Below are 18217 nucleotides of genomic sequence, written 5' to 3' on the forward strand. Positions count from 1 at the left end.
TGAAAAATGATACAACTTCTTTAATTTTCCAACAAAAAATCTTAAAAATATAAAAAAAAATTGTCTACTGAAAAAATCTCTGCCTGCCAAACTGTGCGCGGGGCACTTGCGCAAAAAGCGCGCGCACATTGCGTTTCACTCATTAAGCACCGCCCATTTAGTTTTTTCTTTCGGCGGAAAACCCTAATTTGATCAATTTTAATTATTTTTACAAGTTATTCATCGATTCTTTAACGGAATTTGCGTGAAAATGAAAGTTAAATTATTGATTGATTAGTCTATTCCTCAAATTTCCCTATTTTCTTGTTTTGTGCTCAAAGTGCAAGCTTCTTTTTGTGATCAGTGATGTTTTCCCTTTATAACCTCGCGGAACAAGACCACTTTTCTCGTTTTCGTAAACTATTCTTCATTTTATTAAGCCAATTTTCAGAGACATGGCTGCCACTGTCCGAAACTTGCCCGCACTCTTCCGCGGACTTCATTCGAAGGTTTCATTTTTCACAAATTTTGACTAACATTTTATTTTTCTATCAAATTTTCTGTTCTAAACTCAGAAATTTCCAGGAAGTCTGCCAGAAGATGTCGTTCTCCGTGAGCGCCGCCGCCAAGTCGGAAATCCTTGTCGACACACACGGATCGAAGAAGGTGGTTACATTGAATAGGCCTAAAGCGCTAAACGCGTTGAACCTCGAAATGGTACGAGAGTTTTATCCCAAACTTCAAGCCTGGAATTCATCTTCCGATGTGGATCTTGTCATTTTGAAAGGATCCGGTGATAAGGCGTTCTGTGCTGGAGGAGATGTTCTTGCCGTTGTGCGATCTTTCAAAGATTCGGAGAGTGGAAAAGAGTGCACAATGCACAAGGATTTCTTCCGCGAGGAGTACATTTTAAATCATTTAATTGGAACTTTGAATAAGCAATACGTTTGTCTGATTGATGGAATTGTGATGGGAGGAGTAAGTTATCTGCAACTATTTTCTTTTCAATTTTTTAAAAAACTTGTTTCAGGGTTGTGGTCTTTCTGTAAATGGACGTTTCCGAGTTGCCACTGAGAAAACAATGCTAGCAATGCCAGAAACCGCACTTGGACTCTTCCCAGACGTCGGTGGATCCTATTTCCTTTCAAGGCTCAAGGGAAACCTCGGAATGTACTTGGCACTCACTGGATATCGTCTTCTAGGTGCTGACGCTTTCCATGCTGGTCTTGCCACTCATTTTGTGGAGTCTTCGGAACTTGCGAAATTGGAAAAGGAACTTGTGAATATTAAGGATGTGACAGAGAACTCTGTCGATGAAGTCATCAGATCGTTCGAGCCAAAGAAGATTCCAGAATTCAGTCTGTCCAAGAATTTGGCTCAAATTAGAGATTCCTTCAAAGCAAAGTAAGATATTTTGTCACCAAGATCACGTGTATTTGAGTTGGAACAAATTAAAAAGTAGCATTTCATCGAATTGATTTATTATTGTTTCTCAGATAATATTAGTTTTAAGCAAAAACTAGGAAAGGGCCAGTTTTGAGGATTCGATAGCACACAAAAAATTACATTTGCCTAAGATATATAAAATAATTGATTTTTCAGAAGCGTCGAAGAAATCCTCGCAAGCCTCGAAAAAGACGGATCCGACTGGGCAAAGAAGCAAGCAGCCACTCTAGGAAAAATGAGCCCAACTTCCCTGAAAGTAACTCACCGACAAATCACCGAAGGAAGCAAGATGAGCTATGCAAAGATCTTCACAATGGAGTATCGTCTCACTCAACGATTCCTCGCCGATAAGGATTTCCATGAAGGGTGCCGAGCCAGTGAGCAGAGATTTTGTAGGGTTTCATTGAAAATTTGACTCATTTTTCAGTTCTCGTTGACAAGGATCGCAAGCCAAAGTGGAATCCAGCGACGTTGGCTGATGTGAAGGATTCTGTCGTCGATAACTATTTCTCGCCATTGCCAAATAATTCTGATTTAAAATTGTAGAGGCCAGAATTAGCGGAAAATTGAATTTTTAATGGAAAGCTAAAAAATCAGGGAAACCCATAATTTTTATCGGATTTCCTCGTTTTCCTATCTTTTCACCCAAAATGTTGATTTTCCCCCATAATTTTTACCATTTTAATAGGAACCCCTTATGTATTTATTTTTAGAAAAATGTCTAGCTATAATTTAATTTTTCCGGGTGTACAAATAATTTCCGTGCCTTTTTCAGCTATTCGCCGTATGAATATAAAGTTTTTTTTTGTTTTTGAATTTTATTTCCAGATTTCTATTGCAAACTGTTATTTTCTGTTTTTGTACCTCTTTTTCAAATAATTTTTATTCTAGAATTTCAGATTTTCAATACCAATTTTCAGATGACAATTGGCCAAGTGAACGGCCGCGCTCGCATAAAATCCGAGTGCGGCAAGGATCAGAAATGCATGCCACTCGAGGACAAATGGCTTCTCGTTCCCGCGTTTTTGAAAGTTCGAGGACTCGTCAAACAGCATCTCGTCAGTTTCGATCATTTCGTGCAGGAGGAGATCCGAAGTATCATGCTCTCCAATCAGAAGATCACTTCCGATGCAAATCCAAACTTTTATCTCAAATATTTGGATATTCGAATCGGAAAACCCAGCAGTGAGGAGGGTCTCAACATGACTCACGATAAGATTACCCCTCAAGAATGTCGACTACGAGATATGACCTACTCGGCGCCAATTTCAGTGGATATTGAGTACACACGTGGTAATCAAAGAGTATTCAAGAAGGATCTGATCATTGGTCGAATGCCGATTATGCTTCGTTCGAGTAAATGTATTCTCAGAGATCTTGCCGAAGAAGAGCTTGCAAGAGTTCAAGAATGCCCATATGATCCAGGAGGTTATTTTGTGGTCAAAGGAAGTGAAAAGGTTATCCTGATTCAAGAACAACTCTCCAAAAATCGTATTATGGTTGGAAGAAATTCAAGTAAAGAACTGCAGTGTGAAGTACTTTCGTCGACGTCCGAGAGGAAAAGTAAGACATATGTGACTATGAAGAAGGGTAAATATTCTGTTCGCCACAATCAGCTCACCGATGATGTACCAGTTTCCATCATTTTCAAGGTAAATTTTGAGAATTTTGATGACAACTGAAAAAAAAAATGTTCGGCATTCATTCCTAAATATTTTATTTAAAAAAAAAAACATCCAATACAAAAACATTCTCCGAAAAATATTTTTCCAAATTTTGATGCAAAAAATATTCTCAAAAAATGTTTTAGAATAAAAAATAATGAAGCTTTCTTTCTTTCTGATTGTGAGAAACTGAACATTTTACGATATTTTCAATCGAAATTCCTCAAAAACATTTATTATCGAATCTGGAGTTTTTCAGATTTTTTTTTCCAAAATTCGAGTTCGCTTTTTTTAATTCAAGAAAATTATTACAAAAAATAGGGAAAATTTTAAAAAAAGTGTAGCATTATGTTAAAACAAAAACTAAAAACCGCTTCCTTTTCAAAGTTTCAATTTTCCAGGCGATGGGAGTCGAATCAGATTTTGACATTGTGAGTACAATCGGTCACGAGGAGAAGTACGTTTCAGCATTTGCTCAAACTCTCGAAGAATCCATAAATGCCGGAGTTTATACCCAACAGCAGGCACTCGCATATGTTACCTCAAAAGTCAAGGCTCGTAAATTCACACCATTCGGATCACTTCCAGGAACTTCAGTGAGCGTCTTGACTCCACCGAAAGAACACGAAGCAGTCGATTTTCTGTCCAATTCAATGATCACACATATTGCTTGCCCAGATGGAAATTTCAAAATGAAGGCGATTTATTTGGGATTAATGACAAGACGACTGATTCAAACGGAACTCGGAGAAAATGGGCTTGATGATCGGGATTTCTACGGAAATAAACGTTTGGAGCTCGCTGGATCATTGCTTTCGTTGCTGTTTGAGGATGTATTCAAAAGATTCAACTCTGAACTGAAAAGAATTGCAGACAATGCGTTGATGAAGACAATGGCTGCACCATTGGATATTGTGAAGCATATGAGACAAGATATGATTACGAATACTATAGTGAATGCTATGTCGACAGGAAATTGGATTATCAAAAGATTCCGAATGGAACGACTTGGTGTTACACAAGTACTAAGTAGATTGTCATATATCTCAGCACTTGGTATGATGACAAGAATCAACTCGACTTTTGAGAAAACTCGAAAAGTCTCTGGTCCTCGATCCCTTCAACCATCTCAATGGGGAATGCTTTGTCCGAGTGATACTCCTGAAGGTGAAGCTTGTGGTCTTGTGAAGAATCTCGCTTTGATTAGTCACATTACAACTGATTCCGATGAGAAACCCGTTCTCAGATTGTTACTCAATTCGGGAGTCGAGGATTTACATAATGTGCATTTCTCGCATGTCAATAAGCCGTGAGTTTTTACAAATTAAAATTTTAAGTGTGAAATCTTGAAAAATAAAAGTTTTGAGAATGCTAGTTTTGAAAAAATCGCATATTTTAATCAATTTTTATAAATTTCTAAAATAAATTATCAATTTCATAAAAATTAGATTTCAAATCGAGTTAAGGTTTGACAATTTTTGAAAATTACTAGATCCATTTTTTTGTGTTTTTTCCTAAAAAAAAGGTTATTTTTATCGAAAATTTTCAGTGAAAACACGTTGATCTTCTTAAACGGAGTGCTCATTGGAACAGCTGTGGATCCAGAAAGAGTGGTGAAAGCCGTCAGAGATTTGAGAAGGTTTCAACAAAAAAATGTTGCCAAAAAATTCATCGAATTTCAATTTCAGAAGTGGACTCCTGTCAGAATTTGTTTCAGTATCCCGTTCTCTAACCAATCGTTCTGTTTTCATTTCATCAGACGGTGGCCGCCTGTGTCGACCATATATTATTGTCAAAAACGGAACTCCAATGCTCACACAGGCTCACGTGCAGGAACTGAAAGAGGGAAAAATGATTTTTGAGGATTTTGTTGATGACGGAATTGTCGAATATTTGGATGTAAATGAGATGAACGATGCGTTGATTGCCGTTTATGGGAGAGAAATTGGCCCAGAAACTACACATTTGGAGGTACGTTTTTGAACTTTGTGAATCTAAAAATGAAAAAAATTAAATCGAAAACTGGTTGTTCTTTCCTGTAAAGAAAATTCAAAAAATTTGGTAAAATTTGTCTGAAACTTAAAACTATGTGAAAAAAGTTTAAATTCTCATTTTTTTAAATATAAAAAATTGAAAATCAAATTATTTAGAGCTCTAAAATTCTATAATTCAAGGAAATTCCAACATTTAAAGATTTTTATCCTTAGTTTAAAATAAAATTTGCACTTTTCAGTGTCTGAGCTATTAATAATCTTTCAAAATTTCCAGATTGAGCCATTTACTCTTCTTGGAGTGTGTGCTGGTCTTATTCCATATCCACATCATAATCAATCTCCACGTAATACTTATCAATGTGCTATGGGTAAACAAGCAATGGGAACAATTGCCTATAATCAACAGAAAAGAATTGATTCAATTATGTATCTTTTATGTTATCCACAGAGACCACTCGTTAAGTCAAAGGTTCGTTAAAATTGAAATATTTTAAAATTTATGAAAAAAATTTGATTAAAAAATGCATGTTTCATTTATTGAACTAATGTTTGTGGAGAGATATCGTTAATAATCCTGAAAATAAAAATAAATCAATTTCCTGAATTCCGAAAAATAAAAAAATCAAATCGGAAGTATCCGCTATATCTTTCTAATCAATTATTCTATTCAGAAATTTTTAATTTGTTTTTCTTTTAGAAAATTATCAATTGTTCAAACTTTTTACATCACAATTTTCCAGACAATCGAACTGACAAACTTTGAAAAACTGCCGGCCGGCGCGAATGGAATCATCGCAGTGATGTCATACAGTGGTTACGATATCGAAGATGCTCTTGTGCTCAATAAAGCTTCACTGGATCGTGGTTATGGTCGTTGTCTGGTCTACAAACATGTGAAGGGAACCGCCAAAAAATATCCGAATCAGACATTCGATCGTCTTCTAGGACCAGCATTGGATCCGAACACGAGAAAACCAATTTTCAAGCACAAAAATCTCGATCAAGAGGGTATTGTATTCGCCGGAGCACGTATTATGCCGAAACAGACGATTATCAATAAGCACATGCCAGTTGTCAGTGGAGAAAGTGGTCCTGGAGCGTCGGCTTCTGCCAATACAAGTATGTTGAAATGAGCATGACGAATTTGTATAAGGAAAATAAAAACGGAATGTACAGTTTCGAGAAGACATCTATTTTTTTAAAAGTTTTACGAAAAAAAACACGAAAAATATAAAAAAAAAAGAATAATAAACAATTCCCAGACCAACCTCGTAAAAATGAAAGCGAGTTTTCAACAGAAACCCTGTTTTAAAACTTTTTCCAAAAAATCTGAAGTATTTATAGCATTTTTTAATTTTTACCAATTAAACAAATGTTTTAAAAAAAAACTCAAAGAAACTGTCTCCGTTCTTTTTTGCGAATATAAATTTTCTAACTTTTTTACGTTCACAATTAAATAAAACTTGACATTTATTCCGTTCAAATATTCAATTAATTTAATTTAAAACGAAAATTTAAATATAAAACTCTGAAAAAGTAAAAAAAAAAACGTTCACTAACAATTCTTTAAATTTTCAGTCGGAATCGCTGGACGCCAAGTTGACTACAAAGACGTCTCGATCACGTATAAAACTCCAACTCCATCATATGCGGAACGAGTTCTTCTTACCTATAATGAAGATGAAGCTCATTTATTCAAAGTTCTTCTTCGACAAACCCGTCGGCCAGAACTTGGAGATAAATTCTCATCTCGACACGGACAAAAAGGAGTATGCGGATTGATTGCTCAACAGGAAGATATGCCATTTAATGATCTTGGAATGGTGCCAGATATGATTATGAATCCTCATGGATATCCATCTCGAATGACTGTCGGAAAATTAATGGAATTGTTATCTGGAAAAGCTGGAGTAGTGAATGGAACATATCATTATGGAACAGCATTTGGTGGAGATCAGGTTAAAGATGTCTGTGAAGAATTGGCTGCTTGTGGTTATAATTATATGGGAAAAGATATGCTGACAAGTGGAATTACTGGACAACCATTATCTGCTTATATCTACTTTGGACCAATCTATTATCAGAAGCTCAAGCATATGGTTTTGGATAAGATGCACGCCCGTGCCAGAGGACCGAGGTGTGGAGAGATTTTGAATTTAGATAATGTCTTGTCTGGAAATTCTGAATTTTGGAAAGAATTTTCAATTAAATATTTAAAAATTAAGTTTAGCAACAAAATCTGAAAAAGAAAAATTTTTAGAACAGTTAACTCTGCATTTTCCAACTTTCCTTTAAAACTTTTGATGTAAAACAATGAGGAATTGCAACATTTTTTTAATTAGAAAATTTGGTATCAATCAAAATTCACTTATTTTTATCATGGTTAAAATTTCGAAAAAAGCCAAATTGAAAAAGTTCTGAAAAAGGAATTGACAAAATGCTCGAAGCTTAGGAAATTAGGGGAAAAAAGAATCAATTTTTCATAGTGGAAATACATTTTTTTCAAATCCAATTCGCGGAAATGTTATGCATATTTTGGAACAAAAAAAACCATTTTAATTTTTCTCACATTTTTTAAATTAAAAAAAAAACTTTTTTTAAAAATTTTTTTCAATTTATTCTCAGAGTTTCTTTTAAAAATCTATAAATTTTCAGAGCCGCATTGACTCGCCAGCCAACAGAAGGAAGATCACGAGAAGGAGGTCTACGTCTTGGAGAAATGGAACGTGATTGTCTCATTGCCTATGGAGCATCGATGCTGCTTATTGAGCGTTTGATGGTGTCATCAGATGAGTTTAAGGTAAATTCCCTTACCGAGTTTTTTTTAAAAGTTTGCTACTTTTGTGTGTGTGCGCGCAATTTTTGCTCATCATTACACTAGCCGTAACACTCTCAAGTGGTTCTTTTTTGCGAAAATGAGGAGCGAAACTGTTGCGGGAGAGACTGGGAGAAGCCTTGCGTGGGTTGACTTTGCGGGTCGACTTTTCTTGGAAACTGGGTTGACGTTTTTTGGAAAGGTTCTTGAAAATTTTTGATTTACCGCAGAGAAAATTATGGATTTTGTTTGATCATGAGAGAATACATTTCCCGACTTTTATCTGAAAATATCGAAAAAAAAGGTCGGAAACCGATTATTAATTTTTTTTTGAACTCCCACTTTTTTATAAGAACAGAGAAATCGATTTTAAAAAAAGCATTTTCCCTAAAAACTTTTTAAAAAAAGCAAAACTTTCTATTTTAATGGCTCTGAATCTCTGTTGCTCGGAAGTTAAAAAAAATCAAATTTTCGGTGCTATTCGAGCAAGATCCATTCCCAAATAAAAAAAATCTCTCACAATTCAGCGATATTTCGGAGTTTTTGAGAACATTTTTTACTAAAACCGCCTTTTCTTAGTACAGTCGTACCGAAAATAATATTTTCTGCACCTGTCCCAGGTGGCAAACAAGAATCAGAGATCTAAAGACTTGGAAGTGAACCTCACATTAAGATCCCTCCAGGAAACCTTCGGAGCTCTCGTCTTGATTCGCTTCTTCCTTCCTACTTTTCGTTTTTTTTTGCCCACAAAATAGTCATCGAAGAAGAAGAAGAAAAGATGAGATTTTTGCCCCGATGCGAGATGCCTGGTGAATAGTGTGATCTTCGTGGAGAGATGTCTCGCTGATCTCTCCTTGATTGCCATTTCACTATATCTTCCACCCCGAAGTCTGTGGACTCCACTGATCTCCGCATCTCTCGTCATTGAGTAAAAGCATTGGCAGAAGAGAGAACAGAAGAAGGAGGAATAAGAAGGAAGAGATATCTCCACAGTGGGTGCCTGTGCTTTTTCTTCCCGTCGGCTGTGCTCCTAGGAGTGGAATGCCGAGAAAATGTGCGATTGAAGTGGCACGCGGGGAGGATAGAGAAAGAAAATAAAGATATTGAAAGGGAGAATAGAGAAACATACGTTTACAACGAATTAATCGAGTTCGGCAGCCAACACGGGAAAAATGAACTTGTGAAGATGTGTTAAAACACAAAGATCTTATTAATTATTGAAGAGGGAGGAAATAAAATAAATTAACATTTCGAGCATTGGGGTACTGTAGACCTATTCCGTAAACAGAGAAACAAAATGGTTTAGCAGAATTCGCGGACTGAGGCGAGAGGCAGGCGGAGGTTGCCTTAAGGTCAGGCAGGCAAGCGTTTTAATGCAAAAGTAATGGATACTTGTTGAGCCTTATAATAATGTGTCGATATTAAAAAACACAAGTATGGATTTTTAACATAAAAAAGTTAAAAGACGCATGCTTAAATATTTTATAGGATAATTTGGTACTCCTTAAAACTCAGTTTGTATAAAAAAACGATTCGATGAGAGTATAATAGATTTCCAATGTAACTTAATAAATTTCTTGTTTTCCAGGTCGACGTGTGCACTGGATGCGGAGTAATCGGCTCGAAGGGTTGGTGCCAAAAGTGTCGTTCGAGCAAGTCAATGGCGAACATTAAGATTCCGTATGCGTGTAAGCTGCTCTTCCAGGAACTTCAATCCATGAACATTGTCCCGAGGCTGGACTTGGCCAGATACACCGAATAACCTTGTTTTGTAATTGTTGTTGTTGTTGTTATGCTTCTTCTTTCCCCTTCCCAAATCATTTTTTAATCTATTTTTTACTTGTTCCCCGAAATTTGAACATTTTTTGTTGTTTTTTTTGTCATACATTCATTCTTAAACTTATCATGAAAATTTTCTAGAAAATACTTGTTGAAACAGTACGCCGCGCTTTCTCGCTCTCACATCCCACATCTCGCCACTCTATCTCTTGAGCATTACATCCCTCTCTCTATCTCTCGGGCTCCCGAGGGGTGAAATAGTGTACTCGCGCGGGAGTGCGGGAGCTCAATATCCGCCCCAATCCGCCCCCATCCTCTACGAAGAGTCACACACAGTTTACACTTGGGTTGCCACTGCTCTGTCGCCTTCACTCAGTTTCCACACTCAGTCCCCCCTGCTCTGCCGCCGCTGCAACACTCACACATCATCACATAATGGCTCCACCATCCCAAGGTGAGTAATTTTTTAAGCAATGTCCCCAGCTCTTAGGGATACCTTATAAGGTTTTAGGACTTCTAAAACATTTTATTTTTAGTTTTTTTTTAATGTTTCAAAAATATATCCAATTCCCCAAATATATCCCTACAATCCCAAACATTTTTTCAAACTTGAAATCGTTCTAGACGTGCTCAAGGAGATCTTCAACCTCTACGATGAGGAGCTTGACGGCAAGATCGACGGAACCCAAGTCGGAGATGTCGCCCGCGCCGCCGGACTTAAGCCAACTCAGGCTATGGTGACAAAGGCCGCCGGACAGGAGTTCAAGCGTAAGGGAGAGAAGAGACTTACATTCGAGGAGTGGCTCCCGATGTACGAGCAACTCGCCAAGGAGAAGGTACGGTATTTTAAACATCTTGCCTGTGCCTTTAACCTTTAGCTGAGAGTTTTTTGAGATTTAGGGATCTAGGGGCCTCGCGCCAAACCTTTAACTCCCGCACCGAGTGATAATCAAACAAAGAAGATGAAGCTTGAGATTTGTTTTATTTCAAGGTCTAAGTAAATATTGGATCTCAGAGGTTAACCCCATACAGTACCCCTAGCCGAAAACTTTTAAATCACAACTAAGGGTCTGAAAAATCTGAACATCCTCTTCCACCGGCACATGCCAGCCGATCCCTAGAACTTTAGAGAGATAGGCGGCGGCGGCTCCCGTGAAGCATGTGTGGGAGAGGAGCACATAGGACTCTCGAGAATCTCTCTTGGCACACACAAACACACACATAGGCACAGTGTAACAATAGAGAGCATCATCATTCTGCGTCTACTGGGTCCTTGTTGTAGATATTTGTATGGATAGGAAGTAGTAAGGAATAGGCAAGGGATCTTGAGTAAGGATCCCCATATACGGGTAAAAGAATGGAGTGAGTATATATGAAGCTTCTAGGAGCTATTGAGTTTTGGAAAGAGCTGCCAGCTCAGACTATTTAGTGGAGGTTTAAGGTAAAAAATCCTGTAGATCTTTGATTGAATTCAACTAGGGCATTCTCTGGACCCACAACCGTCAGTATTTTGAAAGCTTTAAGGCAACCAGTTTCTTAGAAAAGATTCAAAACAGCACATGGAGATCTTGAAGAGCCAATAGAAACCTACGAACTGAGCTCAGAAGACTGGACAACTCATAAAGTTTGAAATAGCAAGTTTGGCCAGATATTTTGGGAAACACATTTCGCTTTCGTTATTAAATAGTCTGCGAAGTTTACCTGAGCACATATCTACTCAAATTTGACAATCTGAAAGTCAGTGTCTAACGAATTTTGGATAGAATCCTAAGCGAAAATCAGAGAGTTCTCTGGAGCTTCGGGATGGAATTAGCTGATGTTCGAGGTTACTGTCACCTGAATAGGGAATGATTTATGTTTACTGGAGTTAGATGCCTACCTTAGGGTCCGCATGTAGAGCAGATCATCATTCATTTAACATTGAGATTATAAACTGAGAAAATTGTTCTTTCCAATATAAATTTCCAATTTCTTCAGGAGCAAGGAACCTACGCTGACTTCTACGAGGGACTCAAGGTGTTCGACAAGGAGGAGACTGGAAAGATCTTGGCCGCTGAGCTCAGACACATCCTCTTGGCTCTCGGTGAGAGACTTTCCGCCGATGAGGCCGATGAGCTCCTCAAGGGAGTCGAAGACGGAGAAGGCATGGTCAAGTACGAGGGTAAGCCGATTTTTTTTCTTCTCGGAAATTTTTTTTAATTGAAATTTATTTCAGATTTCATCAAGAAGGTTTTGGCCGGACCATTCCCAGACCAGGACTAAATTTTTGGATCTGAATCTGTGCTACACCCATTATAATGTTTAAATTTTGAAAAAAAAAACACCATCTTCTCTTACCCAAATTTTTTGCTCCCCTTTCCCTTCTCTGCCTTCTTTCTCCCCGTTCCAAATAACGATGTTTTACTTTTTTGTCTATAAACCCATCGTCTAGTCGCTCGTTTTCTTCTACGCTATACACGTAAGAGATTCCACTCGCGTGCGCGCATTCCGTTTTCTGATCCAGAAAACGTTTTGCACTTTAAAAATCAGCGCGCGGTTTTCTCTTCTTTTTCTCCAACACATTCAAGCCTGTTTCTATGATCAAGAAATTTTCTTTCTTTCTTCATTTTACACTTTTTTATTCAGAAATTCATTCGTTTCTTATATTCGTTCTCCTTTTTGGATTATAATAAAAAACCTTTTGAATAATTATGAAATGGAAATTTTGGTATAGTACATGTAGTAAGTTGAAAGGCTGCTAGAAATATCAGCTTTTGAGTCGATGACCTGATAAAAACAAACTGCCAGTTTGATTTTTATCAATTGATTTATTTTCCGTCTACTGTGCAAGAACGGTAGCTTCCAAAAAATAAGAAATTGCCAAATTATTTAAACAATTTTTCGTATATATTGTTAGCTGACAACTATTTTTTATTGTATCACCACCTAAATATAGTTTTTCAAAAAATATCACTCAATCCTAAAAATTGGTGAAAAGAAACAATTTCACCTTAAAAGCTTTCAAATTGAAGTTAGAGTAGCGAAACTGTCCACTTAAATATACTAAAGACCCAAAATATTGATTTTTGTAATGAAATGAAACTCTTGGAATTCTGTCCAAAATTTTTTATGACGGTTAAAAATTTTAAGAAGAAGGGCTAAAAATAGCTTAAATATCAAATTTTGCCAACTTTTTCGTATAGAAGCTGCCAGAGTTTCAAAAATATTATCATCAAAGAGTAAAATTATTTATTTTTGAATGTTCTGCTTGTTTACTGAATAGTTGCTAAGAAGTTAATGCCATTAGTGTAGAAAACTAGTAAAGCCTACTCAAACTTGAAAATCATCATTTACTCTTCCCCCTACAAAAAATTTCAAAATCAAAGTTTCAAACTAGTTGATCAAGAAAATTAAAGAAAATATAATACTTTTAGAAGCTGAAAACAGTTTTGCAAAAAATTGCATTTCTAGTTCAAAAACTGAGAGCTATTGAATTTTTGTTAGGTATTCCAAAAATGAAACAAACACCATTAATTTGCAATGATACAATTTTATTAATTTTTTTGAAAAAAGCAGTTTCAGATCGATTGATTTGCAAGATTTACATAAAAACGTTCGTAATTTCGATTTCCGACAATTCAAGCGGTGGTTGGCTTCTGATTGTTAAGAAGAGCAGATGGACGAGCAAATGCACGTGGAGCAGCATCATCCTTATTCTTGTTTGATCCCCAAGCCCAGACTGATGGATAGGCTGCAGCGGCTACGTATGGAGAATAAACTGATGGGTAGGCGTAGGCAGATGGAACATAGGCGGCCGAGTAGGATGGGACAACGTATTGTTGATGGGATCCGACGATCATGGCGCAGAGAAGGACGGCGACGAAGCTGGAATTTGAATTTTAGGCCTGATTTTAGTTGAAGCCTATTTCTAGGTATTCTGCTTAAGGTTTACATCAATCTTACGTCTAAACCTAAAATAAGCTTCTTGAGCATTAACCTAAGTCTAAGACTCAGCCTATGCCTTAGCCTTTCTAAGCCTAACTTAAAAAAGATGACTTACCACTTGGCGAACATATTGAATTGAAGTGACTTGAAATGTCAGTATTGAACTTTCCGATATTCTACGTTTTATACTCTACCAAACCTTTACAAAAACTTGTACATAACCAGTTATTTTCATTATTTCTTTATGGAAATCTTCTTGCACAAAGAGCTTCTATATTTACTCAAGTAGTTGACACATGCGGGAAGTCTTTGGCGGGAGAAACTTCTAAAAAAAGTACGCAAACGTTTTGTTACTAATATATACAAATAATGTAATAAACTAGTTATTGGATGATTTATGGTGTCATAAAGTAGAAAAGGGCCAATTTTTGGGTGTACCACTGGAAGATCTTTGAAAACCAAAGTAAAAAATTTTTAAAAAAGTTCGATCTCCCAGAAACAGTTTACACAATAATTTTTGAAAATTCATAGTGAACGAGTATTGAATTAAAAAAAAACTACTTCATTCGAATTTTTCTTCAAAGTTATTAATCCAAAAACTAAAAAACTAGAATGTTGGTCTGGAACCTGAAAATATTTCAAAAATGTGTTTTTTTTTCAAATATCGCGACCAATAATGTTCCAATCTTCAGAATCCTTTAAAAATTTTTTAATAAAATTTTAATTTAAAATTGTTTAATTTTGCTCCCAATTTTTCAAGATAAAAGTTAGGACTCTGTACGTCAATTAAAATAATTTGCTCTAAAACGTTACAGAAATTTCAGAAATTGCATCTCCTCAAAAATTATTTTTTTTGGCATAATCAAAGTTTTGAGAAAAAATGCAACGCTTTCTTTCACAAATCCCCTTCGTTTATTTTCATCTTTTCCAATTGCCCAAAAACAAGAAAAAACGAGATTCCCGTGGATTCTAAGAAGGAACATGATTTTATAAACAAATGAATGGATGTTGGCTGCCTTGAGCATTTATAGCATTCAATGCTTAATGTGGGAACTATTTAAGTACTTCCACAGTTGTGAGACCAAAACAAAAGATTTAATGTTATTTATGGAAATGATTGTGTTCAGTTGGGTAATTTTACCCTCTCAATCAGAAATAATTATAGTTATTTTTGATTAAAATAAATTCCCATTTTCTGCGATTCCAATTAAAAATATAAAACACTTATTTTATTATAAAACACTTGTTTTAGAAATTAGAAGACGTTGAAATAAAAAAAAATAATACTCCGGTAATATTTTTGCCGTACCAAAGTGATATTCATAAAAATTACAATAACCGATCTAAAAAAAATTTCCAAAGAATTATTCGATTCATTCACAGAACTTTTATTTGTCAATATCAATTCAGAACCCTTCCATCTCACGTCTTGACTTACCAAGTCAACCCATATTATTATTGGTTGCCGCCAAAGTGTGCTTGCAACTTTTAGAGTCAGGTGACCAGATCATGGTCATTGACTTGCTCCGTGAGCTTAATGTTACAAAAAGCTCAAAAAACTTGACAGGAAGGTTTCACAGAACGGGTAGGTTCATATTTTGACAGAGCGGCAAAATTTACAAAATTTCTTTATTTATTGAAATGTTTAAGAACGCTAGCAAATTTTCAGAGAACATAAAATCAAAGATTTATATTTTTAAAACCGTTCGGTTGTTGTCTTTCACTTAAAAGTTAAGTGTTGTGTATTGAGCGACTGTTGTGTATTGAGCGAGTGACAAGGAGAGAAGAAGTTTATTACAAGAGAGTGTAAGAAGTAATGAATTATAAAGAGAGGTCGCTTACGCGATAAGTTCATGATGACCCAAAGGTCACGTCTGTATAAAGTTCAGGTTTACGTTCCGTCCACAACATTAAGATTTAAGCATAAAATATTTTTGGCACCAGACACGTTCAAAAATTTCCGATCGCAAAAATTTCAAAAGTGGAAGTGTGGAAACTTTTCGACAATCTGCAATACTTAAAACAACTATACTGAAGAAACAATTTTCTTTGGTAAATTTCCGAGCATTGCCGAGCTGCAAGGTTTAGACAATACGCCAGCAACTTGCGATTTCAATATTTTTTGGCAACCTAAAATTTCCGCAACCGTAGAAATCGATAAAGTTAACAAGATCCTGTGAACGTTTTGAAATTTCATTTTTTTTCCGCAAACCTCACAAATTCTAATTTCAGAAAAGTGAACTTGCAACTTTGCCCTTTTTAACTATCATCTACTCTCGTGTCAATCTTCCCCATTTTCATCGTTTTTCCCATGATATTTGTAATAATCTAGGTCAGGAGCAATGTTTCTGTCAGGTGACAAGATCATGTAGGATATCAATCACTGCTGCTCCTCACTGTTCACGAACCGCCGTGCTCGGCGAGTCCCCATGGGACACGGGGAAGAGGACGAGGGGACATTGCTGGAAAAACATGTCACTAACAGAGATTTCAAGCCAAGTAATAGTCACACAAAAAAATGGGACATAAACACCCATTCTTTTGGCATGTAGGCAGTGGGCTTCTATAATCCCTGCTCGTCTTCCTTTTCTTAGGACGTAGTAACCATATTTTAATCCAACCAATTTTTCATTTTCACATACAAGAGAGAAAAGTAATCCCACTCGTCCGATTGAAAGTCTATATTTCATTTTTCGAATTTTTCAATAACATCTTGTTTGGTTTCTGGAAATTCCAGTTGCTCAATGCTTGTGGCAACATATTTCAAAAGTTTGCTCAATTTTGAGTTGACCTAATTTATTTTGTAAACTTTGTTTCTCATTGTGCCCATTCGTTAGAAGTTTGAGTCCGTTTTGCTGTAATTTTTTTGGTAATTTTTGGTAATTGGTAATTGTTGACCAAAATTTTTACAGACTGTATATGTTCCAGAAAGGTACAAAAAACCAATTTTGTTGTCTACATAACCACCTACGCCTGCTTTCTCAAAAAGAACATATGTTCTCTATTAGTTCTGAACCCCATCTGTAGGTTACCGTGATTTTTCTTTTCATTGTCTTCACTTGAACCTCTGAATACGTGCATTTTCTGTGAAAAATGAGCAAAAAAGAATGCTCAATCTTTCATTTATTTACCATGAATCACTTCATTATTTTTTTGATATTCTCACATTATTCTCCTTTTCTCTCATTTTTCTTCCGTTTTTCACCCATTATTCAGACATTCCAAAGGACCCTCTTAAGTTGTTTGGAACACAACAAGCTTGTCAATTTGTTCCGGCTTCATCCTCATCTTTTCTCGTTTTTTATAACAGTAATTTGGTGAGAGCACAATGGAATGTGTGCTCTTTTCTCTTTCGGGAACTCATTTATACTTCGTTGTAAAAACATTTGAACTTTTGTGTCGTTTTTATTCCGTCTAAAAGCTTTTCGTCAACTTTCATGTGTGGCAGGTGTGTTTACGAGCACATGCCACGTGACGACTCCGCCCATTTTGAGCCGGTAGGACATTTTTTGATTGCTGGAAATTTTTTGGGTTCTGGGTTTGTCGGACTTCATAATTTCGTTTTTTTTTAGTATTTCCCTTTTCAACTGAGTTTTTCCTATTTTTGTGAAATCCTCATCGTTTCTTTTTATTTGCTTTAAATAGGTTTTATGAATTAATTTATGAATTTTTTATATTTCCAAATGAAAGCATCAATTTTCAAATTAAAAGGAAAAAAATTCTAAAAATTAAGGTTTTTATTTATTTATTTCTAGATTTAACCAGATTTACTTTTGTTTCATACTATATTTTTTCAAAATCCATTAAAAAAAGAATGCTCCTTTGAAAGTTTGAAAATTTTTCAATAAACGTTCGCTAGATTTTAATTTTAAAGATTGGCATCGAAAATTTCGAATTTAAATAAATTCAGTAATTGGGAAAAAGGAAACATTTTCGAATTTTCTTGACCTTTTCAGATTTTTAAAAAATGTTTTGCCCAAACGAAAAATATTTTTACAATTTTTGTTTAACCAAATTTCTGTTGAAAACTAGAGAAAAACGATTTTTTTGAAATTTTCTGGAATTATTTTGGAAACTTCCAAAAAAAAACAATCTATAACTATCCAAAACTCGTGTGGTTTTTTTTAAATTTTAATCCAAAGATATGGAAAAATCATTAAATATCCGTACAAATCTGGAAAAAAATTCCGAAGAAACTTTTGAACGAAAAATTTCCGAAATACATATTCATTTTCCAAAACTTGCACAACATTTTCATAATCACTCTCTTCCCAAAAGTGCACGTGGTATGCAAAAGGACCACCACAGGAATGAAAGAGTCCCCCCTCATTTCCTTCACTACCTCCTGCTCCACCCCCTCCTGCCAGTCATCATTTTCTTGCTTTTCCTCTAAGCTTCTTTGCTAATTTCAAAGGAAGGGAGCTCCCGTCTATTGCTCCCGTGCTCTTTTTCTCTTTTTGCCTCAACAAAAACTCAAGGCTTCATCTCAATTTTCAGTTGTAACAAATCTCTCTGTCTCTCTCGTTGAGCATCAGCCACCCGCCGCAGTTTTTCAAAATAACCTATATTATTATCATATTTTTTCGAAAGTTGTTTGGCGCCTTTGAATATGATAC

The 18217-nt window shown here is 35.8% G+C and overlaps 4 protein-coding genes across 6 annotated transcripts; 3 read left to right on the forward strand and 1 right to left on the reverse strand.

The window, feature by feature from the left end:
* Window positions 1–430: 430 nt before the first annotated feature.
* On the forward strand, window positions 431–2299 carry hach-1 (3-hydroxyisobutyryl-CoA hydrolase, mitochondrial; the record flags this gene model as incomplete). Of its 2 annotated transcripts, NM_171126.7 has the most annotated exons (5): window positions 431–488; window positions 565–957; window positions 1010–1383; window positions 1582–1802; window positions 1853–2299. In NM_171126.7, 5 exons carry the CDS (start codon window positions 435–437, stop codon window positions 1969–1971), a joined length of 1161 nt encoding a protein of 386 aa, NP_741143.1. The 2 variants fall into 2 exon arrangements, with proteins under 2 accessions (NP_741143.1, NP_741144.1); NM_171127.5 differs by lacking the exon at window positions 431–488 and having other exon boundaries at window positions 580–957; window positions 1853–1971.
* Window positions 2300–2345: 46 nt separating this feature from the next.
* On the forward strand, window positions 2346–9818 carry rpc-2 (DNA-directed RNA polymerase subunit beta; the record flags this gene model as incomplete). Its single annotated transcript, NM_065791.8, has 9 exons — window positions 2346–3077; window positions 3491–4398; window positions 4639–4728; window positions 4778–5060; window positions 5358–5552; window positions 5824–6202; window positions 6662–7220; window positions 7739–7883; window positions 9487–9818. The coding sequence occupies 9 exons, from the start codon at window positions 2346–2348 to the stop codon at window positions 9658–9660; spliced, it is 3465 nt and encodes a 1154-aa protein (NP_498192.2). The 3' UTR covers window positions 9661–9818.
* Window positions 9819–10005: 187 nt separating this feature from the next.
* Window positions 10006–11988, forward strand: mlc-3. 2 transcript variants are annotated; one of them, NM_171128.9, is made up of 4 exons: window positions 10006–10131; window positions 10302–10513; window positions 11655–11838; window positions 11893–11988. In NM_171128.9, the coding sequence occupies exons 1-4, from the start codon at window positions 10113–10115 to the stop codon at window positions 11937–11939; spliced, it is 462 nt and encodes a 153-aa protein (NP_741145.1). In that variant the 5' UTR covers window positions 10006–10112; the 3' UTR covers window positions 11940–11988. The 2 variants fall into 2 exon arrangements, with proteins under 2 accessions (NP_741145.1, NP_001359961.1); NM_001372589.2 differs by lacking the exons at window positions 11655–11838; window positions 11893–11988 and having other exon boundaries at window positions 10302–10797.
* Window positions 11989–13193: 1205 nt separating this feature from the next.
* On the reverse strand, window positions 13194–13760 carry nspb-12 (Nematode Specific Peptide family, group B). The gene is made up of 2 exons (NM_065793.6): window positions 13717–13760; window positions 13194–13541 (listed from the first exon to the last, which is right to left on the reverse strand). The coding sequence occupies exons 1-2, from the start codon at window positions 13728–13730 to the stop codon at window positions 13295–13297; spliced, it is 261 nt and encodes an 86-aa protein (NP_498194.2). The 5' UTR covers window positions 13731–13760; the 3' UTR covers window positions 13194–13294.
* Between the last annotated feature and the right edge of the window lie 4457 nt (window positions 13761–18217).

The sequence above is a fragment of the Caenorhabditis elegans genome, chromosome III (genome assembly GCF_000002985.6).
Source record: "Caenorhabditis elegans chromosome III".
Lineage (NCBI taxonomy): Eukaryota > Metazoa > Nematoda > Chromadorea > Rhabditida > Rhabditidae > Caenorhabditis > Caenorhabditis elegans.

Bases quoted from the DNA above. Each gene is read 5' to 3' on its own strand.
- mlc-3 (NM_171128.9), top strand. The intron at 10,514-11,654 runs GTACGGTATTTT...CAATTTCTTCAG, and splicing joins AGCAACTCGCCAAGGAGAAG to GAGCAAGGAACCTACGCTGA. The intron at 11,839-11,892 runs GTAAGCCGATTT...AATTTATTTCAG, and splicing joins AGGCATGGTCAAGTACGAGG to ATTTCATCAAGAAGGTTTTG.